We start from the raw sequence: 21,286 nt of genomic DNA, 5'->3' as shown, positions 1-21,286 counted from the left end.
GGTCAGAGAGGCTAAGAGAACATTAAAACCTGATAGTGGCATTATTCTTTGTTTCACCTAGGGTCATCTTAAAATGGTTTTCCAGTCCATTCTCACCACCCCCAAAACAAAACAAAACAATAACAAAAAATCTGCTATAAGATTTCTGGGAGGAATTAGGCATCCAATTGTGATACGAAATCTTAATTGAATAAAACTTTACTAGGGCATTTATTGACAGAACTGTAGCATTTCACTTAAACACCCAAAACTCTATCAAAGATAAGTCTTACAGAATTCTCATACGAGTATTAGTAAAACTAGAATAATGTGAAAGCCAACATACAAACTAGAAAACTGGGCTGAATGCTAACCTGCCTTGGCCACTCATCCCATTCCACTCTCCTTCCAGAGCTGACGCTGCTCTGCTCTGGAGTTCTTGGACAGCATAAGAATAACTTAGCCAAAGTGAGTTCCTTCAGAACAGGGAATAAGAAGCAGTACTACATGATGGTTGAGTGTAGGTTCTAAAATCAGAACTGCTTGGGTTTGTGGCCCAACTCTACCATTTACTAGTTGCGTTCCTTGGGCAATTATATACTCTCACCTCAGTTTTCTTATGTATAAAACAGGGATAACAACAGTAACTAGTTCACGTGGTTGTGAAAATCAAATGAGGTATACACGTGGTAAAACACTTAGAATACACCTGACACAAATAAGGATCCAGCAGACTTCAGCTACCAGGTTATCATTCCTCATCCATGTACTTGCTGTAATACCTATTATGGTGCCTTGCACATAGTAGGTGTGATCAATAAAAGTGTTAAAAGAAACAATATTCAAGTTTTCAGACATAAAATTACATTGATCCATGATCTTCATTTGTGAACCTAATAGAGCTATGTCAGCTATTATAGCAGGTAATTAAGAAACCGGACCATAAAAAAAGAAAAAGAAAAATTAAGACTAGCCATAGTAGGAATGTCAGCCTAATGAGAATCTTGCGAGAGATTAAATAGGTCGCCTGGGCGGTAGGAAAGATCAGGTAGCTAGCTACTTTGAAGGTTTCCTAGGAATAAAAACATGGTTGCCTTACCTTCCATAATAATGAACTATAACCTTGGAGCTGGTTTATAAAAGGATTCTTTATATTCAGTTACTTTTAATAAATGAAATGAAGCTTATGTTAAAAATGATTTAGACTCTGCTGTACTCAATGGGAGGACATCAATGACTATGAAACTTGGCGTCTCTGAAGTAGACTTTTTAAAACTTGAGATTTTGGATAATGACAATATTAGACACCACCTTGAAATTTAGTAGATGTCTACAATAAACTTATCCCCGGGCTCCAAGCCTGTTAGAGTACAAAGACCAAAATTTCAGTCTAATGTTCACTTGACTCCATAAGTCATGGTATGAGATTGCTAATTCTTCTAGCATTATTCTTCTTAGGATTTCCACTGGTGATAATATAATACGCCTGTAAAGACTTTAGCAACCGTGAAAATGTTTTAAATTACTTGTAAATCTGTACTACTGTAATATTAGTTTTATACACTTAATGGTAAGTTAAAGATTATTACATCATAACAAATTTTACTCTTTTATTTTTAGGGTCTGTGACAGATAACTAGGTAAGAAAAGAATGATTCCACTTATAATGCTATGACTCCCTGCCCCCCAAAAGCCGTCTACAAATAAGCTCAGTTTTCAATTTTTATCAGAGGGGTTAATAGTTATTAAGTAGTAATTCTATAGATAAGTATAGGAAAGAATGAAGAATAAATTCAAAATTGCAATCTAAATACAGATTCCCAAAATATTAATGTAAATACATAATGTTTCTGAACTATAAATGAAAGTCACAATGCATATGTTTATAGCAAGTCAGTTTAACCTCCCTCGTCTCAGTTTCTTCACTTATAAAATAAGTAATCACTTACTTAATAAAATTGTTAAGAATTAGACAATTCTTAAATAAAGTACACAGTGTCGGGCATATAGTATTAAGTGCTAAATAAATGTTAATTATTGACATTTTTATTATTATTCTGCTGTTAAGGATTAATAAAATATTACAAATTATTGAAATATCAACAACTGGAAACACCACTGGCAAAGCTGATGGATCTGGGGGAATCGGATTCTGTTTCTGCAGATCTATATAGCTACTATACATTTTTTAAAGAGATAGGCTCTTAAAGAAAAACTAGGAACATGGGAAAGAAATTAATGCAATCCCATCCCCAGACCTTTTATACCACAAGTCTTAGAGTGATCTAAAATAAACTTCAGAAAATACGTATACCATTGAAGAATGTTAGAGGAATTTAAAATACATAAAAAAGAATGAGGGTAAAAAAAAGGATATAAATGAGGTAATGGAAAATGAGGATGTCATTTTGGCCAAGAAAAAAAAACTAGGCTAGCTGCCATTTGGTTAGAAGTCTTTCTCAGCATTCAAAAGAAAATGACTGAACATGCTTTATTGCTATTTTAGAATATAACATATAGTCTAACGAGGAGAATAAGGGAAAGTAATCCGTGGTGTATATTATCTACAAATCAAACCAAAGAAAGCAAAATGGAATAAAACTGTTAAAATATTAAGAGCCAATGACATTTTCTAAACATTAGGGATTTTTGAGATCAGTGTCAGACCTTTTTATACATTTAACCACATACAATTTTACCAAAGGGGAAGGGAAAAAAATTTCATTTAATACCCATAGAGCCACAGAAACCTTTGGATCCTTGTTGAAATTATCTGAATAGAAATATGAATAAAAGGCTATTTTTTAAAAAAAATATTTGTATATAGGTTAGAAGTTTCTAAAACTAATGTAAAACTAAAGAACTGTATTCTACTAAGAGATCAAGATAGGTTAAAAACTACTGAAAAAAAAAAAGGATCAGATAAAATCTCAAGTCTAGGCATGCTTCCCACATTTCATTAGCCATGATGAGACACAAGGCCTGTGTGCAACAAGGCTTGGCAATGATGTGTACCTCTTCCATGGCATAGGAGGTGGAAGAGATTATTCACAAGGTAGTAATATCAACCTGAGCCTTTGTACTGAAGAGATACGAAGTTCCACAAAGCAGCGACAAAGTCCATTTCACTGCCTGCGATACATCTAGCACCAAGCACACTGCTATGCAAATACTGGTTAGTCGGCTGACGCACCCGAAGGGGATGCGTAGAGTTGACGTACACAAAAATACCACACAAATAAATATGTTTAAAACAAAGTTCCTGGAACAATGGGAAGAGCCAGAAAGGGATCAGTTAATTAATTCAACCAACAAAGATTACTAAGTGCTTACTTTTGTTCTAGATACTAAGAATAAAGCCTTGAACCAAGACAAGAAAGGGCTTACATACAGCTGAGGGGGAGACAGACGAATGCAAACATAATGAAAATAATACGGTGCTTTTCAGAGAATGGGGGATTCTCTGAAAAGGGGAGTGGGGGATTCAGAGAATGGGGGATTCACTATATTACAGAAATTGAAAGGACAGCTTTTCTTTTGTAAAAAAAATGTCTGTTATGAAAGTCTAACATATTAAATTGAAAATTAAGTGTGTGTGGGAGCTCTCCCTACAAGAGTGAGGAGTCATGTAGATACATCAAAATAATGCACTCATGCCCTAGAGAAGGCAGGAGAGTGCAAGAACTTCTCTGCATCTACTTAACAGAAAGCAACATAAAGAACTGCAACAATTCACTTACTTCTATAGTTTTAAAAATATGCGCTTTCCCAGAAATCATCCTAAACTGGTTGAGCTACTGCATAGTCCCAAAATTACATGAGGACTTAGAAATGAGGCTAGAAAATGCACATGAAAGAATATCATATTTCATGCAACTAAATTATTTTGCACAATGTCCTATTTTTCTTCTCTCCAGCAAAGCAAAATTTCCTATGCCAAAATTCTTCAATAAGCCCCTTAAGATTGTTCTCCAATGACAAGAACAAATGAGTGCTGTTAATGATTTTCAGATTTAAAGCAATAATTCTCATATAAAACTATTTTTTCCTTGATATTTGCCAAACTATTCCTCTCCAGAAAAACTGTATCCTTATTCTAAGAATTTTTCACTATATTGTCTATGTAGGCTAATTTTAACCTTGAATGAGAATCAACAGAAGAGAGAATTTTTCAAGGGATGATGTGTTGAAAGCCCAGAAAAATTTTCTAGTTCTTAAAATTTAATCCACATTGAGTTATAGATAAATCTGGCAGGATCAAAATAAGTTTTGTCAGCATATAAACACCCATCTTCTTTTTTAAGCTTCACAAAGAACGGTTGCTTTTGATTGTAATTTGTAGGGGGTAAAAATAACGTTACTTTGGATCAGCTCTCTCATGTGAAGAAACAGATGATTAGCCTTTACCATGTCTCTAGGCACTATAGATTCTTCTGGTTGATATGTTCTTTCCATAAGAACCTTTGCAGACATAATGCATTAACAGGTAGCATTCATTATGCAAATTCTCTATGCTTGAAGAGAGATGGTTAAATAGAAGGTGCCAATTTACTAATGAGTATTATTTTTCAAATGTCTTCAGGGCAAGTTCTGTCCTATCAAATAAAAGTACATGTAAATGCTAACATTTTTGACAACTGCACTAGGCCTAGTTTCTTAGGAGTGGTAAAGAATTCTGAAATTAAGATAAGTTAAATTTAAAAACCACGATCCTATTCATTTTAAATTAGAACAAAATATGAACAAAGTAAATATTAACAGGATATAAACTACTGTTACATCTTCATTCTTCAAAACACTTTAATATTGAAGATCAGGAATGAAAAAACAAACCAGTATTCCATGGTATAAATAAATCAAGTAGTAAAAAAATTGTGTAAGTTGACAATGCTTCACATTTTCTTAAGAAAAGCATGCATCTTTTGCTAATTAAAAACATTTAATCTGAAGGTTTTCTACAAAACAGAACAAAACCGTCACTACAAACTGAGTCACAGTAAGTTATATCTGACGAATGTTTCATTTTCCTTTCCCAAGTCTATCAAATGTTTATGCCAAATGTTCTACAATCAATATCGCAATCTCAGTTGCTTCACAAACTAGTGTGGGAATGAATAATTATACGAAGACTACCAATATGCAAAATTATGTAGATGTTAAAGTGTATCTTCTCTAATTCAACTTAAGTTCTTTGTTATTTTCCCCCCTTTGGTGTCTAATTCTTACATAACCCTCAGAAACATGCATGTCATTTCAACAGAGAATACAAGAAGTTGATGAGAAGAAGAAATCCAGTAAAAACCCCAGGTGACTAGTGTAGACAATTCCACACTGGCATCACTGGCAGACTGAGCTGGGATGCAGGAGACAAGGTGGGATCAGGTTCTGAGGCAGGGGGAGATGACGAATTTACTTTTGGACACGTTGAACTAGTTACCTACAGAGAGCTCATGCAACTAGTGTGTGAGTAAGTAAAATGTTACTAGTTCCCAGGAATTACAGATAGCTGGACACACAGGCCTACTCTAGATTTGGGAGTCATTAGGTGATATATGGAAGAAGTCTGAATGAGACCAGCCAAATTAAAAACTACAAAAAAAAGTGGACTTAGACCTTGAGAAGAATAGATTTCAGAGAAAGGTAGAGAAAGAAGAGCCAATAAAACAAAAGTTAGAAATGTAGAAGAGAGACCAGTGCTACGAGTGGAGAAATTCAAGAAGCAGAAATAAGCAGTATCAAACTCACAATTTAAGATGAGGCTTGAGCAGCATTGGCGAGGATGTGGAAAAAAGGGAGCCAGCCCTCTTGCACTGTTGGTGGGATTGCAAACTGGTGCAGCCACTATGGAAAACACTTTGTAGGTTCCTCAAAAGATTTAAAAATAGTACTACCTTATGACCCAGCAATTCCACTTGTGGGTATTTACCCGAAGAAATCCAAAACACTAATTCGAAAAGATATATGCATCCTTATGTTCACTGCAGCACTATTTACAATAGCCAAGATACAGAAGCAACTCAAGTGCCTGTCAATAGAGGACTGGATAAAGAAGAGGTGGTATGTATATACAATGAAATATTACTCAGCCATAAAAACGAATGAGATCTTACCATCTGCGACAACATAGACAGACCTAGAGGGTATTATACTAAGTGAAATAAGTCGGACTGAAAAAGGCAAATACCATATTATCTCACATATATGTAGAATCTAAAGAACAAAATAAACAAACAAAACAGAAACAGACTCATAGATACAGAGAACTGATGGTTGCCAGATGGGAGGGGGGTTGAGGAGCTGGGTGAAAAAGGTGAAGGGATTAAGAAGTACAAACTGGGAGTCACAAAACAGTCACGGAGATGTAAAGTACAGAATAAAGAATACAGTCAATCAATAATGGTGCAACAAGTATGTACGGTGCCAGGGGGGATCACTGCATATACTATACACATGTTTAAATACTATGCTGTATACCTGAAACTCATATAAAATAGCATTGAATGTCAACTGTTAACTAAAAAAATAAAAAATAAAAAAATAAAAAAAAAATAAGATGAGGCTTGAGAAATACTTATAAATGTTTTAACTAGGAAGTCAGTGGTGACCTTATTGCGAAAATTTTTACAAGTGAAGAGGGAGATAACAGCAAGCTGAGTAAAAGAAAAGAGCAAAACAAAGGAGAAAGGAGGAATTGGGTACTTTTTTATTAGCTTAGGTATAAACTGAACTAGACTACATGGTGATAATGAGAAGAAAGATTCTGGGTCATGAGATATACAAAAGAAAACTGGTAAAAGAAGGAATCAATGGCGACCAAACTAAAGATACAGGAAAGATAACAGTTTAGTATTTTCTTCAAATTCATTTCTGCACCTCAATACTTGTGTTGTTTGCTTTAACCCACAGAAATAATTACGGTGTTTGTTTCAGGTACCAGGACTGGGAGAAAACAGGTATGTTCTTTAATAGAAAATGTTTCCAGGTTCCACGAAAGTCCATCCACACTCATGCTTTCCTCTCTGTGTGCATGTAAGAGTGCACATATGTGCACAACACACACACAACTTCAAACCCTGCAGTCTCCACTAGACATCACAGCACAAGGACTTATATTATTTTGCCATTTTCTTATTTTCAATGGAAAATAATCTTCACTTCCTTTTTTAAAAGATGTAAATTATGGAATTTAAGAAAAACATTTCAATGAGAAAAAAGACAATCATAGGATCAGTAAATTTTAGAATAAGAACTCAGCAGGGCTAACTGGAAAGATGCTAGATCAAGACTTTAGACTGAGAATGTGTCAGGAATGAGGAAATCTTAGGACCCTGGGCCAGGTGTCCCACCTTCTGGACCTCGGATTTCTCAATTGTAAACTAAGTGAATTAGGAGAGATCACTGTGGCCTCTCCAGCCTTAAGAAGAACATGATTCTGATCCTGTGTGCGCTGTTTCTAGGTAAAGAGAACAAGGATCAAAGAAGACAATTCTATGACTTGGAAAGTTAGGATGGTGGAGCCATTTTGGAATTGAGGGTTGCCAATGTTCAATCTAATGTTCTTTATGCTATAAAAAGTTTATGTTCTTATGAAGCATGAAGATATCGAAGATATTCTTTAAATCTTCTATTTCTCCCTTCCCCCAATCTACATTTTCAAAAACGGGCACAGCCAAGGCTACCGTAAAGTGGGGTACATGCAGAATGTCTGTCCTCACCCAGCTTAGAGCCCCTTGCGGCAGTCATGCCTACTATGTCCCTGAACTGTCTACCAAAGCAACAGGACACAACATTCTGGCACGTGGTGGCCATTATCTACACTGCCTTCAATGTGGGGTGCGCAAGCCCTGTGCCCACTGGAATCCTGGGTTTCCACAATGTTCTCACGAGCTCCACTCTTCCCTGACAAACGAAGGCTGATGCTCTAGAGCAGCCGAGTGACAGTGTGTCAACTGCCCAGTCCCTTCTTTGTCTTCTAAGTCACTGGTACTGTAAAGACTTCAAAGATGACACTGTGCATCTCCTAAACAAATAGCAGGGCTTTCAATTACTTTCTAAAGTAGCTGTTGTAAAATCCATTACGGGGAGATATATAAAAGACAGAGTAGAGACGGGAGAAAAAGGAATACTAGAAAAAAATAACTATTTATCATTTGATTACTCTCTACATAGGATCAAACCAATTTATTTTAATTTATGATGCGTGTCTATCATATAGAATATTTTCTATATTTAAATTTACATACACATTTTAAAAGGGACAGTTCGAGACTTGTTTTCTTTCAAACACCTAACAAAACATTGTATTTTGTTGAAAATAATCTTACAATGCTAGCTTAAACAATTCTTGGAATTTACAAACACTGTAAAGTATACAGTAAAGAGATAAATCCTTAGTCAAATGATACAGGAAATACAAATTTGTTTCAGCACTAAGCTAAATTTCCAGTTAAATAACTCATTTCATCCAGGAAGACAACACCACCATAGTCCTTTAGTCAATATTTTTAGCTTCACAATCGCAGTAATTTCTTTGAAGGACACATACACTTATAAAATATCCAGAATTCTGCATAGGTTACTGATGAAGGCAGAGAAACCATGAGCATAACGAACAGTGACATCACTTACCTAAGTAAGGAATGCAAGGGGTCATCTTTAAGCTACTAATATAGTCTCGGAGCCTTTTGTAGTTATCTTCTTTACTCATTACATATTCTAATTTTTCAAACGTTGTTTTGTCTTTTCGACTTAATAACTAAAAAACAAACAGAAAAGTCTAAGTTATTTCCAAATCCAATTTTATTACAGCGAAGACTTGAAGTTGTATTTACTGTAAATCTGAATTTAGTTTTGAAGTTATACCTTCTTTAATTATATTTTGGTAATATATAAATTACCAAATCAGACATGTCTATTATGATAATAAACCCAAATCTATTAACTATAACATATAATATTGTTTATGTGTACTTAAAATCATTAAGTGACTTAGTAAATTATAATACATTATTTCTCATTTACTATTTTAAACAGTTAAGCAATTCTTGTTGACAAATTTTTCTTGACAAATCTAACCATGGCTACAATATTTGTAAACTGTGATTTACATTTTTGGATTTTTGACATTTTAATTTTGATCCCTTTGACCAGTGCTGTATCACACACAGCTGAAGAATCAACTCATGTTTTAAGAAGCTTGAGGGTAGATTTGTTGTGAGTGCTCTTTGAAAAACATGGAGATAATCAAGGGGAATAAAATAAAAGCAAGGTCAGTCACCCAAATATTAACTAAAAGTTTCAGAAAATATTCTGTTAAGTAGTCCAAAGAATGTGAAATTTTTTTTTAAATATATGAAGTTATTACTTCATTATGATGTACTAATTATTTATGTCATAAAAGATTAGTTTTATTTTATAGCATGCAAAACATTCCCACCTATAAAATTCTCATCTGTTCTCCTATGAGGTTACTTCAGAGATGAGGAGACTGAGATTCAAAGGTGATCACACAGTTAGCAAGAAACAGAACATACTAACAGTCTCAGTCCCCCACTCACAAAGATGTAGGTAAAGAGTATTCACACACCTAATCCACTCCTCTTTTAAGTGTTACAAGTAGTAGAATTGGGATTGATGTTGGAATCTATTTTTCATAGGCTCCAACAACACAGAATATCTTCAGATAATCTCTACCCAAAAAATGTCTGACTAGTATCCCTCCCTCTTTAAAACACAAGATTTCAAAGAATCTTTTGCTTTAATGTTTTAGATAGACATTCCATGATCTCAAAGAGTGGCTTCACAATCTTTTCCCTGGCCCAGTTTCAACACACTCGATTAGCATTTTCAAGATCAGGTGCAATTCCCTGACGCTACCTGTATGTCCAACCATCCCTTTCTCTCCCACAGTACAGCATCTGGATATGTAAAACACAGTGACACAACACAGAAGGGACAACAGTAACCAAGTAACCAACAGTAACCAACAGTAACCTTTTTTTCCTAAGTCAATCATTCAAAAACTTTGATACAATATCAGGAGAAACAAATTACTTGGAACTCATAACCCGTCTTGCCACAGCTGAAACACAAAACTGTGGTAAAGAGCTACATGGTCTAAAACATATAAAAATAACGTATTTTTGAATTTTCATAATAAATTAATAACCAGATCAAAAAATTCAATCTGGGGTAGGGTAGCATAGGCTTGTTTCCAGAAGACTATTAAGAGGAAGAATATGGATATAAGAATTAAGTAGATGTTAAATTAAAATAGGAATTTCCTAGTGATAGCTCAGAAACTCATCCACAGCTCATGTGCCAAAGCCATAACTAAGAAGTCTTGATTTTCTTTTCCTCCTTTTCAAATCTTTTTCTGATGTTCCTAATGTTGTCCCTATAATGCCACTTCACTATATTCCTCCCTCCAAAAAGGAGAAAAACAATACTTCACAAGGTTCTAACTCCACGTTTCAGGCGCCATGCTTTCCTCTGCTCAAGAGCACAACACGTGGGGGCAAAGCTCTTCATGATTTCATTGGTGTGTGAATGTGGGAACTCCAAACGTTCCTGGCCAGATCATCACACCACCTTGCCGTAACAATCTGCTTTGGGAAAATTTGGATGAATCCCTGTCCAGGTGAGTCAATGTAGGAAATACAAGATTCCCAGATCACTCATCACTTTGACTGGCACCCCCATACGATATGTATAAATAAGTGCATTTGCACAAATAAATTATTCATTCATCTTGGACCCTGGATGTAGACTAATTATAACCCTTTGTTCATGACACTCAATTATCATTAGTGCCTGATGTGACTTTCTTGCTAAATTGATATTTTTATTTTAATTTTTTTAAATTAATTTTTACTGGGGAATATTGGGGAACAGTGTATTTTTTCCAGGGCCCATCAGCTCCAAGTCATCCTTCAATCTAGTTGTGGAGGGCGCAGCTCAGCTCCAAGTCCAGTCTCCGTTTTCAATCGTTAGTTGCAGGGGGCGCAGCCCATCATCCCATGTGGGAATTGAACCGGCAACCTTGTTGTTAAGAGCTCGTGCTCTAACCAACTGAGCCATCCGGCTGCCCCTAAACTGATTTGTTTTTAAATTTTGTTAACAAATACACACACATCTATCTTACCTAAGAACTATAGTACACCAACAACACACAATTACCTATGTGCTCCTTCCACATGAATATTGTTTCAAATCCAATTACTATACTATCTTTTTACTGTTCATCACCTCTCTCCTTTTACGTGGGTTAGATTCCTTATCTATCCTAAAACAACGTTTACATTCACACACTTTATCTTTTGTGCTATTCTTGATCCCTCTGTGGTACAAAAAAAATTCCAACTCTGGTTAAATGCAATTCTCAGCACTACTCCACGTTAAGACCCAGCACCTGAACCTGGATGGAGGACACGTAACTTTGTTGCTCGGTTTCACTTTAAATTTATGACCAAAAATCTCAAGTGGATCCTTCATGAGGCCTACCAAACCTACTACGTTTCTCCAGTTAATCCACTCTTCACACTTTCCTAGACGACTTTCACGCTTTCTTTCCTCTTTGTTCAAACCTCCTACCCTCGCCCCCAACACTCTCAACTAATGAGCTTGCTTCTTATGTCTTAAGAGACAAAGCACCAGAACTTCTAATGAATACCACCACCAAGTCTACTAACTAAGCTGCGCCTGGATCCAAATGCACCCTCTTCTCTCCTGTTAAAATGCTCAACTGTTCCTGCTCCCACTGGGTCGAATTCTTTCTTGCCTAACTGAGGGTATCACAGGAGTAACCCCTTCTTCTCTTACCAGTTTTTCCATCTAATTAGATCACTGCCACCAGCATACACACACTGTCATGGAGCTCATCTCCAAAAACAAAACAAAACGCCACAAATCTTTGGTCTCACATTCCTCTTTAGCTACTGCCAGATTTCTCTGCAGCACCTCATCCTAACCCTTTATAGCGAAATTCTGCAAAAATATTCTCCATATTTGCTGTCCCATTTTATCTCCACCATTCTCTCAATTCCAACCAGGATTTCACCCCACCACTGCACTGAAATCCCCCTTGCCAAGGTCACCAAACCTCTCCAACCTCCAGATCCAACGGTCGTTTTAAAGTTCTCCCCTTATCAACTTAGCATTGGACACAAGTGATCACTCTTTCTTGAAGTACTTCCTTTCCCCAACTGTGGAAAACTTCTCCCACCCATGCTATTTCCTTTGTTGATTCCTCATTTTTTCCAGTATCTAAATCTTGGACGGTTCTCGGGTTTTTCATCTGTACCATGCCTTAGGTGATCCCATTCACCCTCATGTTTTAAGGTGATGATCACAAAATATACCTCTGTAGCCCCATTTGCTCTCTTAAATTTGTATACCTAATGCTAACCTTATAGGTCCACATGAATATTTATCAGCCAACTCAAACTTGAGATGTATAAAACAGAATGCCCCCCACATTCCTTTCTCTGTATCTCCCTGAATATCACTAACTAGCATCTCCATTATCTGACTGGATGCCACCTCTTTGGACTCACCTCTTACCATCAACCACTCCCGAGCTTGTTCAACTGTCAACACTAACCAGCCTGCAAGCTTTGAACGTTATTAGGGCCTTTGTACTGGCTTTTACCTCTGCTTGGAATTCTCTCAGATATCCACACGAATGGTTCTCTCAATTCCTCCAGCTCTCTACCCAACTGTCACTTATCAGAGATGCTCTTACCACATACTGTATGAAATAGCTCCCTGCTTTCCCTTCTATCCCATTTACCCTGCTTTATTTTTCTTCAGGGCATTCATCACTATTTATGATACAGCATTTATTTATTTACAGTTTATCTTTTCCCAGTAGAATGTTAGCTCTATAAGAACGAGACTTTGTCTATATCATGCACTGTTGTTTGTCAAGCAATTAGTGCCTGGCACAGTATGGAATATTTTAAAATTTAATATAAACACCAGAAATTTTATTCAGATTAATGGAGCCGTTACTAAATAAAAAAAGTATTTTCCATGTAAATACATGAGGGAGAAAATAAAAATATTTTCAAGGGAAATAAAAATTAACTTGAGGGAAGTGTATCTCATTTTTAAACCACAATATAAATCAGAGTATACTTCTTTTCCCTAAAACTTCAAAGATGGAATTCGTAACTATGTATTTATAATCATTTCCATTTCCTCATGAAATTCAAATTTTAAGAGAAGAGAATAAGGCCATCATTATGAAAAATAAATTTTAAGGCAGGGCAATCCTTTATCCAGGTGTTTCTAAAATACAAATAAAATATAAAGAGGATTTAAGTTCTTCCAATATAGAAAGTTTTTCCAATATAGAAATCTACCTTGGTTTTCATGAGAAACATCTGTTTCTTCAGATACTAGGAAAAGTGAAAACACTGGGATAATTAAAAACAGTTATATTTTAGTAATAAAAAAAGAAGCTTTTTACAGTTAGCCATGTCTTTATCACAGGACCCTAAAAAACACACTAATCCTTTGCACAAAATGTGATAAAGAAAATCCTTCTTCTTTAACATTAAAGAACAGTATTAAATATGAAGAAATTTAATTAAATATAAAATTTTACTTATGAAAAATACCTTTGAGGCCAGTATCACGTCACTCAAATATGAAAATACACAAATTTGCAGAAGTCAAGAATTCACACCCTGACCTTATTAAAGTAATAGAACCAAATACAATTAAAATAATATCAGAGTGTGCAGCAACACTGCGTAACTCCATGTTAAACTATCAACCTTTCCATTATTCCTAAGGAAAAACCCTAAGAGTTCACTGACTAAAAAAGAATGGAAATCTAAATCAGTATATATACATATATATATATTTTTTTTTTTTACAAATTTACAGTTTAAATTTAGATCTTCCTCAAACTTTCCAAAAGCATAATCTTTACATGATTAAATGTAATTTTTCTGCATTTACATTTTCTCAGCAGTAAACATGAAATGCTATACGAGTATTGTTAAAGATGCTTAAGGAGATTCTATAAAAATGATTTCCTAAAAAGCAGAAACTAATTACCAAGCTGTAACTTACCCCAAAATTACCTGACAAGCCTAATGAAACACTTGAGAGAGAAAAATGTAGGTTTCAAAGAACAGAGTACAAAGTGACTTAAAAATATCTTATCAATTATCATATTTTTAACTTTACTAAGAACTACAAAAGAAACGAATACATCTTTACTTCCAACCGGAAGGCTAACCTTTCATTAACTAAGAAAGATTACTTACCGCCCATGTTTTAGTCAACCTGAAAATGGGGGCACTCTGTAAGCCAGAAACCACTGCCATAAGTGCATGAAGGTTATTCAGCTCGTACAGTTTCTGAAGATTTAAGGAAAGGGGGGATAAGAGGTAAAACTACACAGCACGAATACAAAAAACAACTTTCTATTAACAAGAACTAAAATCTAGGCAACTGGTAGTGTTCCAACACTTCACTGTTGAGATTTGTCATTAGCGTACCCACTATGTTTACAGCAAGTTGATTTTGGCACACAATAGAAATTCCACGTTATAACTTGGCACTGTCCCTAAGCTCTGGGAACCAATCTACCTCTAGTTGGGTAATATATTAAAAAAACCAAAGTTATGGCTCAGTATCAAGTTTACCTGGTATGATCATGCACCCTGTTTTCCAGCAAGCAGTCCCCTTCCTTATACTGAAATATCACTAAGCCTCTGTCTTATGATCCAAGTTTTAAGAAAGGGTCTACGCCCAGGACCCTGATCTGGTTTCCTATTCAATAGACCCGTTATTGCAGGGCTAGGGTTCAAACCTACTTTCTACACTCCTCAATTTCCTACTTCCTCCTCCCTGAATCCCAGACCCTTTGTTCCTCCCTTGTTCATGCTGGGACATCCACCACCGGATTAGCAATACCAGACCTTGCTTTGGTTTTCTTGCAGGAAACTTGTACCTAATAATAGGTTTTATCAGTTTGTCAAGAGATCTATTTGACATTTATTGCTAATTTCCCAGATTTCTTCATTCTACAAGATGCTTACATCCAATGGCCTTACCTAAAAATCAGTCCTTTAGAACTGTCCTCACCCACTATCAAGACACTCCAAGGCAAAAATGCCTGTTTTGAACATTAGAACTAAGAAAAGGGGAGGGGTTCTGTTTCTTTGGAGAACTCATACTAGTATACCACCTTAACTCAGGTCTCAATGAATTCCAATCAAGTTTCAAGAAATATGAACTCAAGTTAAAAAAAAAAAAAAAGAAAGAAAAGGAAAAATGAAAAAAACATAAGGAAACAGGAATTCCCAAATGGAGAACAACATCAGGTATTGGCCTCAAATAAAATGAAGTTAAATATGAAGACGTCCAGAATGCAACATAAAAGCCAAAGAGTTTCTTTTTTAATGTGAAATAAGAGACATGAAAGGTATAGCAAAAAAGGCCAACATTTATCTAATTTAAGTTGCAGAAGGAGATAATAAAAAATGGGGTATAAACAATATTTGAGAGATAATGCCAGATTATTTCCCCAAATTACTGAAAGACTCTAATTCTTTGGATCAGGAACTCAAGGAATCTAAAACAGAGTAAAAAAAGAAAAAAACAACAACAAAAAACCCTCGCAAAATCGTTTAACAGTGAAATAGCATTTTTCAAGAACAAGATAAAATAAAGAAAGCTTTAAAAAAGGACTTTGAAATATGATGACAGAAGAATTCATGGAAAATTATGAACTGGAATCCATAATCATACATGTTAGACATAAAATTTATTCCAGATAGATTAAATACTCAAGTACCAAAATCAAAGCTATAAAACTTTTAACTGATAATGTTAAGAGAACATCTTTCATATTCTCAGAGATTGCAGTAAGCTTTCTTAAATGAGATATTCTTAAATAAGACAATAAAAATTAATTAAAGATTAATAAGTTTGACTACTAAGCTAAGAACATCTATATCAAAAGATAACATGAAGAGTGACAATAAAACAAGCCACAAATAGGAAAATGCATGCAAAGCATATTAACAGAGAACTAAAACTAGAGTTACATTAAAAAAAAAAACTACAAAAATCATTAAAAGACTAATACCATTAACAGAAATTTGTTCAAAGATCTTGACCAGACATTTTAGCAAAGAAAACTTAAACGGCCAAAATAGCAAAAATATTCCTTCTCATCCGATTCAATGAAAGCTATTGGTTTAACTGTCATTTCTTTGAAGGTATTTTTGTCTTTTCTTTCTTTACTTTTAGGGCTTCAACCCTCACATAGCACCAAGAGAGTTACACAAGAATGCTTTATAGAAGCAATGTTTATAACAGCAAAAATCTGGAAACTATCCAAGCTAGAATATACTGAATAACCTGTGGTATATACAAACAACAGAAAACAACAGAGATACACCCCGAACCATTCAGTAACATTGTTGAGTTAAAAAAAAAAAGTTATGAAAGTATAAAAGTATTATGGGATAAATCAACTTAAAATTCAAAAAGTAAAAAACAATGTATTATTCAGGGATATATATATATATTATATGTATATTATATATAATATATGTTAAAAATATAAAAGAAAAACAAACAAAATTTAGGGCAGTGGTTCCTTTTGTAAATGGGAAGATAAAGGATTACGTACGAAGAGGCACATGGGAATTGAAAGGGGGCAGTGGGTACACGGGTATCCACTGTCATTCTTTTGATACCTTAAATATATTTTATAAATAATCTTTTGTGTCTATGTGATAATTGGTTTCATGTGTTAGCTTGGCTAGGCCACAGTACCCAGTTATTTAATCAAACAGTAATCCAAGTGTTGCTATGAAAATATTTTGTAGATGTGGTTAACATCTACAATCAGCTAATTTTAATTAAAAAATTATACTTGATAATAAAGTGGGCTGCATCTAATCAATTGCAATGTCTTAAGAGTAAAATCGAAGGTTTCCCAGAGAAGAAATTCTGCCTCAAGACTATAGCCTCAAATCCTGCCTAAGTTTCTACGCCGTCCATCTGCCCTACAGATTTCAGACGTCCCAGCCCTCCTCCCCACCACATGAGCCAATTCCTTGAATCAATTTATACGTTATATATATATATTTTTTTCTGTGTCCCCAGAGAACCCTAAGTGACAGAATCTACTAAAAGAAGAGTAAAGACCCGCCAGTTTTATAATAAACTAAATATAGAAGGCAGAGAGTCAGAATAGAAGGATTTAAGCGACAGAGATAAGAAAAAGAAAAACTATGAATTTAAAGCTTGGGATAAAAGCAAGCACTGTCAAAAATAACTCAAAGTATAAAAGTCTGAACTGGCATTAAATGACTATTTGATGATGAGGATAATGGCAGGTTTGATAGGCAAAATTTGGTGGTTTTGAGTGGGGACATACAAGTACATAAAAAACTAAAATACCAGAAAACAATAATGCAAATTCATAGTCTACGGAGAAAAGTCATGAATTTCTATTAGCTACAACCCAATATTTATTTAACATACCACAAAGAATGTTTGTAAAAATTTTATGACACTTCTGCAGAACATCAAGTTTTGAGAAGGCCAGCTCTGCCACCTAGCGCCAGAGGAGGTTAGAATGCAAGCACGCCACCTGGTTGGCAGAGTGATCTATTTCAGAAGCAAAGAACTGACATGTATTCTCTGACTTAATCCTACAAGGCTTTCTCCATCACCTGCAGAACAGTCCAATATTTAAAAATAATATTTCACCACCATAATCTGACCTGTGTCTACTTATCCAGTCAAATAAATCATATAATTCAGCTAGTCTGAGTGAGGGAGGTAAGATATAAAACAAAGGAGAGGAAGATAGAAAAATAAAGGAAAAGGCAGAGAAAACAGGCATCCAATGTAAAACCTGACTTATATTAATCAATAGGCCTTTGTTTCCCAGCATGAATAAAATGTAAATAAAGTATCACAAGTAAATATTCACAAACATTGCTGAATAGTTGAACTCAAAAAAGGAAAACACAAGTTTTTCTTACCTTAGCAGTTTTGATATAGTGGCTCAAAACTTCTGCTCTAATTTTTAATGTTTGAGCATGAAGAATCTCTCTAACAACCCAAAAGCTTACCTGCAAATAAAAATTAAATAGAGTTGAACGGCAAGATTCGTTACTCCCTAGGATCAAAATAACGACCAGAACTACTTGAAGAACTACCTATAGCTGTTTAAAAACAATATGTTCTCTTTCCCTTGACTCGCCACCGGGACACACCCATACACTGCATATAGATATACAGACAGGTAGATACAGATATGCACATATGTGTGTACACACACGTAAAAACATCACTACGGCTTTTAATTTGTAAAAACTAATATAAATTCTGAAGGAAAAGAGGTAAGAGGATGCAATAAAACCAGAGTGATGCCAACATGAACACTATACCAGTGTTTTTTCCTGTATTTTGAGACACTTTGGCAGAACTGGATAAGCTCTAAGATCAGACATTGTAAAATATGCTACGTATAGCATGTTTTTCCATGGCTGTGTGATCTCACACTGCCATTTATTTACACTGAGCAGAATCATAAGTGTGAAGAATTCCCAATATGGTTTTCTTAGTATGAATAAAATGAAATAAAATACCATCAAGAAACATACATAAAAGTTGTTGTAAGATTAAATTAAGATTTTATTTTTAAAATTATGCAGTGTTTTGTAGTTTAACGAAACCATTTTCGTGGTTTCTTTAAAAAGCATTAGAAATCATTCATCAAAAGGTGGACTAGATCTGTAACATTACAAAATGTTCTGCGGTGGAGAAACAGTTTGCTTATCATACGATATAATACAGTATGTCTGGAACAATTTATACAACTCTAAAAACAGGATATGGTTAGAAATCTTAGTGCAAAAGATGATGCCACTACCTCATATTTCTTCACCTATTTTTATAAGAAATACTTCAGATTTTACTTGCAATTTTCATCAATGAACTGTCAAAATGTATACTGAGGGTGTCAAAAAAATGTATACACATTGTGGCACCCTCTGTATATTTTACAAGTGTTTATGTAAATGTAAAATGTATATATTTTACAAAGCTACCAAACTGCAGGATCATTGACTTAATTCAATTTAATGTCAGACAAATTTTAAAATTAATACTAGGTGATTTTAAAACATGACCACAAATTCTTTGTCATCCCTCTCATTGAAAGCTGAGGTGTTATGTTGCCTCAGGCTCATGAGTGCTTCGATGAAAAGAGGATTAAAGAAATTAATGCTGACTTCCAGGACAAGGTCACTCTGGAACATTCTCTCCGGATCCCTAAACTATCATGTAGGAAGTCATACTACGCTGAGACCAGCCTGCTGGAAAGGCGAAGTGTAAATGCTCCTCAGTCAACAGCCCCAGCTAGAGCCAACCCCACCTGAGAAGACTGACCCAGAATGACCAACACCAAGATACAGTTTAATAAAAATACTGGACTTAAAAGAAAAAATCTTCTGGCCATTGGGACGAAAAGAGAAAGTGATCTTTCAGGAAGAGAAATCTTAATTATCGTCAGACTTTTTAACAACATTCTGTCAGAAAAATGGAGTAATGTATCAAATGTAATCAAAAAGAAAGTTTTATACAGAAGACATGCGAACTTGTCAACATGTAAGAACTGAGAAATTATTGTTCCAGTGAGCCTTTCCTGAGTAATCTACTGAAGAATGAGCTTCAGACAACCAAAAATGACTAGAGGAACTTCAACTTAAGGATGGTAGTATTAAATATACACTTTTCATAGAACAAAGACTAAATAAGGGTTAAAAGAGAGTACATTCATTATACAATGCCTACGTGCTCAGACAATATATATAGTACAATTATAAAAAACAGCAAGAACATCTGCAAAACATGTATTTGTTTACAGTAATGCTATTGACACTAGTATTATTCAGACTGTTACGCAGGATAAAACAAGTGAATTATAGGATACTGAACTACTTTTGCATCTTTTCAAAGTCTAAACTTAAAGGCAGTGATTGTCACTCTGAATTAAAAAAAGGACTCAACTATATACTGTCTGCAAGAGACTCATTTTAAAAATAAACATGCAGATAGGTTCCCTCTAAAAGGCTCTTTCTCACTTCTTTCTAATTTGCTACTTCAGATCTCTGTGACCATTCTGGATTAAATAGAGTAATGGAGTAACTAAGTAATGGAGCTCACTATAGGATCAATTGTGATCCAGAATAAGGATAAAAGCTTTTGATACACTGTGACATATTTGACTCTGACAATGCTTTGACTTAAGAATAACATGAGTGCTTAATCTAAAATCAAATGTGTAAGTATTATAGCATAATGTATTTGTAGGGCAAAGAAAAAACTTTTATTGTGATGATAATTTCTAACCATGTCAGAAAAATTTTAACAATTGCTATATATATATAGTTCAGACATGGAATTCAGTACAAGACATGTTTGCCCTATTCCCCTACTAATGGTTAAATCTAATTTTTAAAAACTTTAACTCACTTTCATTGTGGAAGATATAGTGAATCAAACAACCTAGGAAAAGATTTGGTGTAAACCCCTAGACATGGGGGTTAAAGATAAACTGTTTATGAAAAAAATGTACAGCAAACTTGAAAAGAAAATAGGATTTCCCTACAGGCCAAAAACAAAGAAGGAAATAAAGGCAAAGAGGTTGGGGAAAAAAAAAAAAAAGGGAGGATTTCATCTCAGTGACACAGCTTATTATTTAATATTCCTTCAAAGACATAACATAAGGCCTCACACCTCTACTATCCCCGCTCTATTTGTATCTAAGCGATTCCCAAGGGCTCCAATCTTGGTGAAAACGTGGACTAAAACAATTTAGCTATCGGAAGAGAGAGACAATACAGAAGGAGGAGAAAAACAAGTCTTTCATAAGAATTTGTAACCTGCCCTTAGTTGGATTCTGAGTTTAAATTTTCACTACAGAGAAGTAGGGATGTTCCCTGACCTACACATTTAACATAAAGAAATAAAAATAGTCCCAGGTCTGTGATAGCCCTTGATACAGGCAAAAGAAATAAGAAGCCCCTCAGAAGGGATATACCCTCAATTTAGGGAGCAGCAAGATTCCCACAGATAAAGCTTAAATGGACATCTTGAGCTCTGAATCCCAAATTACAAAATGTGTAAGGAAACAAACTATTGTGAGTAAGATCAACAGAAATAACAGAGATTCAGTACCCCAAAGACTTTAGATAATAATGCAGAAATTATAAAATGTTGAAAATGATTTAAGAAATTTAAAAAATAAGGAAAATATGAC

General features: G+C 34.8%; 1 protein-coding gene across 2 annotated transcripts in view; it reads right to left on the bottom strand.

Moving 5' to 3' along the window:
• The window catches only part of RALGPS2 (Ral GEF with PH domain and SH3 binding motif 2), a 98,540-nt gene that overhangs the window by 50,973 nt on the left and 26,281 nt on the right, over positions 1 to 21,286 (bottom strand). For both annotated transcript variants that reach the window (XM_033092690.1, XM_033092691.1), the window contains exons 6-8: positions 18,003 to 18,092; positions 14,259 to 14,351; positions 8,608 to 8,734 (exon numbers count right to left, since the gene is read on the bottom strand). In XM_033092690.1, coding sequence (XP_032948581.1) covers positions 8,608 to 8,734; positions 14,259 to 14,351; positions 18,003 to 18,092 — 310 coding nt within the window. The remainder of the gene's footprint in view (positions 1 to 8,607; positions 8,735 to 14,258; positions 14,352 to 18,002; positions 18,093 to 21,286) is intronic.

Source organism: Rhinolophus ferrumequinum, chromosome 22, assembly GCF_004115265.2.
Source record: "Rhinolophus ferrumequinum isolate MPI-CBG mRhiFer1 chromosome 22, mRhiFer1_v1.p, whole genome shotgun sequence".
NCBI classification, from domain to species: Eukaryota; Metazoa; Chordata; class Mammalia; order Chiroptera; family Rhinolophidae; genus Rhinolophus; species Rhinolophus ferrumequinum.
This window is presented reverse-complemented; position numbering and strand designations above follow the sequence as displayed.